Here is a 7,610-nt window from a genome sequence, read left to right as displayed (position 1 = left end):
TCTTTAAAAATAAGGTTTAGATTCCTCTGTGATGAAAGAATGCTTTTCTAGAATGATTTAAAATTTTAAGCATATGGGATACTTTAAATTCTTTTGGGAGACAGTTGGGAGCATGAGTGAGAGGCATCCCTAAGGATGCCTACTTTACTCACTATTATCAGGATTATGTAGGCCAGAAGTCTTTATCAAGAGAATTCCATGATGTTCAAGGTGGGAAGTGGAATTTAGTATTCCATAAAAATCAACAGACATACATTTATATGTATACCCCTTGGGCCTTCTTCCGCTGAAATATTTCAGTGATGTAATAAAGCAGTTATATGACACTTTTATGAAAAGTCCCATCATTTAGCTGCATTGTGAGGGAATAAGACACAAAAATGGTGATATCCATATTAGTTTATAAACTATGGTTTATTATTTAGTCTATGTTCTTTGGATTGCTAACTAATTAAGGAAAATATTTAGAAATGATAATTTTTTTTATGCTATGGTATTACATAGTAGAACTAAAAAGGAGAGGAGCTTCAAAAATCTAAATACTCATTTGTTTTCTGTGCTTTTTGAAAGTATATAATTTGATTTTAACTGCTTTATTGAGATACAATTTACATATCATAAAGTTTCCCCACTGAAACTGTACAACTCTCATTTTTTTTAGTATGTACAAGTTGTACGGCCATCACTATTGTCATCACCCCAAAATGTAATTTGATTTTTGATCTCTATATATGGAAACATGACTCAAAATTAAAGATTTTCTTTCTTTACTTTTTTTTTTTTTTTTTTAAGATTTTATTTATTTGACAGAGACACAGTGAGAGAGGGAACACATGCAGGGGGAGGGAGAGAGGAAGAAGCAGGCTTCCTGCTGAGCAGGGAGCCCAGTGTGGGGCTTGATCCCAGGACCCTGGGATCATGACCTGAGTCAAGGTAGACGTTTAATGACTGAGCCAACCAGGTGCCCTGAAAATTTAAGTTTTTCTTAAAAAATTAACATCCTTCTATAGAGTTTCTGTTTGGGATGATGAAAAAATTCTGGAAATGGCCTTAATTTTGTATATGTGGTGATGTTTGCACAGCATTGTGAATATATTAATGCTACTTGATTGTATGCTTAAAAGCAGTTAAAATTTAAATTTTACATTATGTATATTTTACCACAATAAAAATTAATATCCATTTATATGAAATCAGAATTAGTGGCTTAACTTTAATAAAAGTTCTTGGAAATTTCAGCCTGAGCCATGCATAGTACTAATAATTTTTCCTTGAACATGTTATAACAAAAATAGTCTTATAGTAAAAAAAAAAAAATCACATTATTAATTTTCATAGACTGGAAAACAGACCTTAAAATTGTTGTAGGTATTTATCTTTATAGAAATTTCTGTAGAATTAACTGAAGAAACAAGGGTAATCAGCTTTTCTTTAATTTTATACTGTGTGAAAAAGCCAGATGCCAAACAGTGCAGAATCATTTACCTAAAGGGAGAAGAAGTAAATACACAGGAAACATGCACACACAATAATTTAAAAGTATCTGTTTATAGATGCATGAAGTTTCTGGAAGGAAATACAAGAAATGGTAATATTGGATGTTTTGGGCAGGAGAACTCGGTGACTGGATTTTATGGGTGGGAGGGATATTTCCCATATGTGTGAATGTATGACTTGCCAAAGCATTTTTTTTTTTTTTAAGATTTTATTTATTTATTTGTCAGAGAGAGAGGGAGAGAGAGCGAGCACAGGCAGAGAGGCAGGCAGAGGCAGAGGGAGTAGCAGGCTCCCCGCCGAGCAAGGAGCCCGATGTGGGACTCGATCCCAGGACGCCGGGATCACGACCTGAGCCAAAGGCAGCTGCCTAACCAACTGAGCCACCCCGGCGTTCCTGCCAAAACATTTTAAATAAACAATTCATTATCCTGATCCCAGTCTCAGAATCAAACATGACTCTGTTCTTTTCTACTGTGCTTTGGTGACAGCAGATTATGTTGAAATTGACATTGGTTTGAAAATGAGCTATATTACCTGTTTTCTTTCTAGGAATTGATTATGGATTAAGTTTACCCCTTGGGGAAGATTATGAACGTAAGAAACATAAACTAAAAGAAGAATTGAGGCAGGATTACAGACGTTATCTTACTCAGGTAATATATTCTATTAGTTAGCTGGATCTTATGCTTCAGAATTCATCTGCTGAATCTATTTTCCTAAGGTTTTAGTCAAAAGTGTTAATTTTTAGGTTATATTTGGTATCTAATAGTAGGATATTATAGTGACAGTTAAGGGACATATATGACATTGGTAGAAAGTGGTGCTGAGAAGTGGTGCCATGGAATAACATATTCTTAATCTTTGCAGTGGAGTAGTTTTAATTTTAAATGAAACTGTAACTTCTGGTTGTTCATGTTTTCTGTAGAATTATCATGGTTTTAAAAAAACCTGATTATGATTCCCTACTCCTCTACTCCCCACGACCATGTATTAAAATGATACTTGGGATTCTAGTTGCCACTTACTTTCCTGTCAGCTAAGCTTTTAAAAACTTCATTTAACATATTTACTTAGCTTCCAAAGTCTTTACTTTATGATTTAATCTGTTTACTTAGTGGAACCCTTGTTTTAAGTATGGTTGATTAAATTACGTAATTGCTAAACTAAAGCGTTCTTACAAGTTTTGAAATGCAATTTAATTTTTAGGTTATCACATTATTTTAAACAATTATGTTTCTAGTTTATAATGTTTGTTCCAAGTATATAATTATTTATTCTGATTTGCACATGGAGAGAAAGAACTTTGAATACATTTTATCAATGGTTTGTTTCCTTTGACTTTAGGGTATTACACAAGCAAAAAGAAAGGTAGGGTTGCCTGGACCTTTATATTTCTTTATTTCTTTTAGATCTAGTAGCTTGCAGTTATTTTCATTTATGACATTGCTTTGAAGCTAAAAAGAAAAATAACTTCATCTGTGATTTCGAGACTTTTGAATGATAACATTTTGTATCCTTGCTTTTACCAAGATGGCAGTCTGTATGTTGTAATTTTTCATTGATATAATCCAGCATTCTTTTTGATTCCTGCTTTGCATTAATTTTTGTTGCTTTCTTGTGCATCTTTTAGAAAGATTTTATAGCTATTATAAGCCCATTTGTTTTCAGCATGCCAGTTTTTTTTCTTCAAATTAGACTCACATTAAGGTTAATAAAATAATAGATACTCAGGATATTCTAAGATTTTTTTTAACTCTGTGTTGTCAAGATTTGGATTACTTAGTATTTTTGCACCCAAACCCATAGATTGTGTTTGTAAATTTATATTGGAAAATAAAAACATTATACTTTTACAGAACTTTTAAAAATGAATCTCACACAATCATTATTCAGCCAACACTTTTTAAGTACTTACGAAGAAGAATCTGTCTTCAAGGTGTCTTTGAATCTGGTCATAGAGACAACATTCATATAGGTTAGAAACTGTAACTATTAAGAAGGCTATAATGATCAGGAAAAACCTCAAGATGTTATTTTGTAAGACATTGTAGGATAGGTGGGATTTGGATATTCTAGAGGGCAAATCAAGGAGAGGAAGCTTTTCAGATGGAGAATATACAAGGAAGGACTTGGATGGTAGGCGTTAGCTTTGTATGAATAAGGCACATGTGATTTACCAGTCTGAATAGGTTAGATTCTTTTTGAGGATAGTAAAAAATCATGATGTAGGTAGATAGGATAGAATAGATTAGATTTTTTAAAAAGGAATTTTATTTATTATTTTTATTATGTATTTATTTACTTATTTAATTTTTAAGTAGGCTCCATGCCCAACATGGAGCTTCAACTCATGACCCTGAGATTTAGAGTTGCATGCTCTATAGAATGAGCCAGCCCAGTGCTCCTAGATTAGATTTTTAATTTGGTATGTGTGAAACATTATACCTCTATAAGCAGCCTGTGAAGACCTTGATAACTCTTTCAGGACTGTTAGTACTGCATATTAGAGATTCTTATCTTACTGTTTATTTTTAATTACTGCTATAGATTTTTCACTTCTGCTTCCACTGATTTTTAGTTTGTTCTTCATACTACTTTCCAGAATGATCCTGTCCCTTACCAATTTAAATACTTCAGTGTCTCCTCACAGACCTTAAGGATAAAAATGCATACTCCTTAGCATGGCATGTGAAGTCTTTCTTTCATGTTCCAGCCCACCTCCCTGGCCTTGTACCTCAGTATTCTCCCCATCTCCTACTGTTCCTTATTGGGTTGGGTTTTCCTCTGTTACCTTTTTCACTTGTGAATATTATATTTCCTCATAGAAGATCTTAAAAAAGAATGGTGGTAGGAGGCATAGGAAGAGATTGCCTTTATGAAAGAGAAAAAGATCAAGGAAAAAGAGATCTTTAAATTCAAATGGGTATGAGGGAGTTTTTGGTGTTGAGATATCCAGAATATGGTTGTGATAGAGGAGCAGTAGTCCCTTAATATGTAAGAGACCAATTTTGGTTGACGTCTGAGAAAGTGGGCATGGAAAGGAAAGCATGGAAAAAAGGAAAATAAGGAAAAAGGAAAAAGGAAAATCCAAATAGGATTTGGGTAGGTGGCTGCAGTGGCTTTCTTGACCCCCTAGGAAGTCCTGTTCTTTCTAGATTTTTTCCTGTGGCTTTCTGACTTTTGGATTGCATGGATACTTCAATTAAAAAAATTTAAGTCTTTAGATTTTGCCAAGAAGAAACATTAAACAACTGCCATCTTCTTTTGAGTTTTTAAAATAGAAGACACTTGACCATTTAGAAGTGCAGGGAAAACGTATTCTCAGAAGAACAATTTTTAAATTGAATTAGTAAATATATATTTATAGCCCAGAGTTTTCTCTTAAACCTCACACTTTTCCATTTGGCTACCTGTCTTAGAAATCTAATGGATATCTCATGTTGAGCATGTCCAAAAGGGAACTCTAGATTTCTATTTTTCCCACTCCCCCCATCTAACATACCATACTCTTCATTATGTTTATTATTTCTTGTCCGTTTCCTGTGCTTGAATGTAAGCTTCAGGGAGGCGGGGGTCTTTGTTTTCTTCACTGATGAATCTCAGACATATCAAACATTTTGGGGCAGTCGGCAGTCAGTATTTATTGAGTGAATGAGAATATGTCTAAAATTTAGCTTTTAAAATAACTCACTCTGCTGTCCTTATTATTATTATTATTTTTCATTTATTGGACATTTCAAACATCATTCTGGGCCTGTGTTGGGAGTGTGAATTGCCCAGCGAAGGAGTGAGGATGCTGTCTCTCTGTCTTCCCAGGGTTGGAACTCTGAATATGTTTTTCTGTACATGTGTAACTCTATAAAATGGCTAGGTTAATGGTGTACTTTTTATGTAAGAGCTAAACTGACTCAGGGATCTAGTCAGGTATCTTGTTTTTTCCCTTGACAAATAAGTTTAGAGTTCTAAACAACCAGCTTTCAAATAAGCTTTTGTAGCATAACTTACTTGTAAATTCAGATTCAATGAAATCTTATATTTTTATTTTTTAAAGATTTATTATTTTAGAGAGAGAGAGAAAGCACTAGTGCAAAGGGCAGAGGAGGAGAGAGAAAGAATCTCCAGCTGACTCCACTGAGCGTAGCCCTCCAACACAGGGCTTAAGATCACAACACTGAGATCATGACCTATGGGCACTTAACCGACAGTGCCACCATCCAGACATCCCTCAATGAAACCTTATTAATCGTTTAGTTATACTAATCACTCTGCTCCTAAATGTTTTGAATGTAGTTATATTGTAGCAGTTGGTACATTATATTGTAGTTATTTGTTTACATGTTTGTTTCCTCAGCTGAACTGTAAATTTCTTACATAGAGGGGATTTAGTCTTATTTTTGTCTCCTTACCACCAAAAAAAGTAACTGGAAAGTTTTAGGTAGTCAATAATTCCTTATTTAATGAATAAATAAAAGGCATGGGGCTATACAGCTTAACAAGTATCAATTCATTAAATCCTCATAACCTAATGATTTAGATGGCGTTATCCCTTCCTTAAAAATAAAGCAGTTGGGTCAGAGATGTTAAATAATTTCCAGATTATATGACTACCAAGCAGTACCAAGTTGGGGATCATATATATATTTTTAATCATCCTTGTGTTTGCTTTATAGTATTCTAAAATATTTTACATTTTAATCCTCTTTGAACCTTATACCAGCTTTGGTAGGTAGGCAGAGCAGATACCATTCTCATTTTATGTAAGAAGACTGAGTCAGGGAAGTTAAGCAACTTGCTCATTGTTGTGGAACTGAGAAGTGTTGGGACTAGTCCTCGGGCCCAGGTCTTTTGACTCCTAGTCTGATGCTCTATATACTACACTGCATTATCTAAATCTGTAATGAATAAGGATGGTCATACATATACAGAAACAGTGTTCATAGTTTATATCTTTTGGCATTTGAGTGGATATCCCCTCATAAATTATCACAGGAAAATTAGTAAAAAAACATTATTGCAGCATGTATGCAGATCTTGGTGAGAAGTTTAAATTTGCCTCAAATTTGCCAAAGACTAGTAGAGCACTGATAATGAAGAATATGTGCTTAGAAAAGAAATATAAATTGGGAAAGAGTTTCCTTTATCCCTTGCTTTTTAATCATCTGGAATATATATGTTACAAATGAAAATTAAGACCTGATTCTCCTCTTCAGGGACTTTTTGATTGGAAGAAAGTTCTGTGTTCCAATTACTTTTGTACTTTCTGTCTTCATCTCCATATCATTCTTTTACTCTGCATAATATATAGTTTAGAAAATAGAATGTAAAGACACATTTATGAAACATAAAGGCAATTAGGTAATATATTTTTTTAATGTGTATATATACAGAAAAATTTTCTGTCCACGAGTGAAACAGATCCATCTACCCTGGGAGTTTCTCTTCCTATTGGTGAGAGGCTATCTGCCAAGGTAGGTGGATAGGAGTAGTTATTGTGGGTAATAATTTTGTGAGGTATCAAAATAGTTAACATACTCCTGACTGAAATGCAAGCAGAAGATTATATCATTTCCCATTCTTAAATATATGTCTTTTTAAAGAAATCTGTGGAGTCTCTAGTTGTGCTGTTTTTAAAAGAAGTTTTGAACATTTATGATGATGTGATATATCTTTAATATGTGAATTAATTGAATATTTAGAATTTATGTATTTCAGCATTGGTTTCTGAGCTATGAAGTTCATGCTGTGTGTCACAGTTATCAGTGAGATGAGTGAATGAGAGTATACTGAGTTTTTTTTTTTTTCAATTTATTTATTTTCAGAAAAACATTATTCATTATTTTTTCACCACTGCCAGTGCTCCATGCAAGCCGCCGTGCCCTCTATAATACCCACCACCTGGTACCCCAACTTCCCACCCCCCCGCCACTTCAAACCCCTCAGATTGTTTTTCAGAGTCCACAGTCTCTCATGGTTCACTTCCCCTTCCAATTTACCCAAATTCCCTACTCCTCTCTAACGCCCCTTGTCCTCCATGCTATTTGTTATGCTCCACAAATAAGTGAAACCATATGAAAATTGACTCTCTCTGTTGAGCTTTGATGTAGGGTGTGGTC

The 7,610-nt window shown here is 34.1% G+C and overlaps 1 protein-coding gene across 11 annotated transcripts in view; it reads left to right on the top strand.

The window, feature by feature from the left end:
- The window catches only part of CSPP1 (centrosome and spindle pole associated protein 1), a 170,944-nt gene that overhangs the window by 47,770 nt on the left and 115,564 nt on the right, over nucleotides 1-7,610 (top strand). For 6 of the 11 annotated variants that reach the window (XM_044245506.1, XM_044245501.1, XM_044245497.1 and 3 more), the window contains exons 4-6: nucleotides 2,047-2,150; nucleotides 2,842-2,865; nucleotides 6,885-6,965. In XM_044245506.1, coding sequence (XP_044101441.1) covers nucleotides 2,047-2,150; nucleotides 2,842-2,865; nucleotides 6,885-6,965 — 209 coding nt within the window. The remainder of the gene's footprint in view (nucleotides 1-2,046; nucleotides 2,151-2,841; nucleotides 2,866-6,884; nucleotides 6,966-7,610) is intronic. The other 5 variants (XM_044245507.1, XM_044245502.1, XM_044245498.1 and 2 more) reach the window with 2 other exon arrangements.

This window comes from Neovison vison, chromosome 4 (assembly GCF_020171115.1).
Source record: "Neovison vison isolate M4711 chromosome 4, ASM_NN_V1, whole genome shotgun sequence".
Classification (NCBI taxonomy): Eukaryota; Metazoa; Chordata; class Mammalia; order Carnivora; family Mustelidae; genus Neogale; species Neogale vison.
Note: the sequence above shows the minus strand (reverse complement) of the source record. Positions and strands in the feature narration are given on the sequence as shown.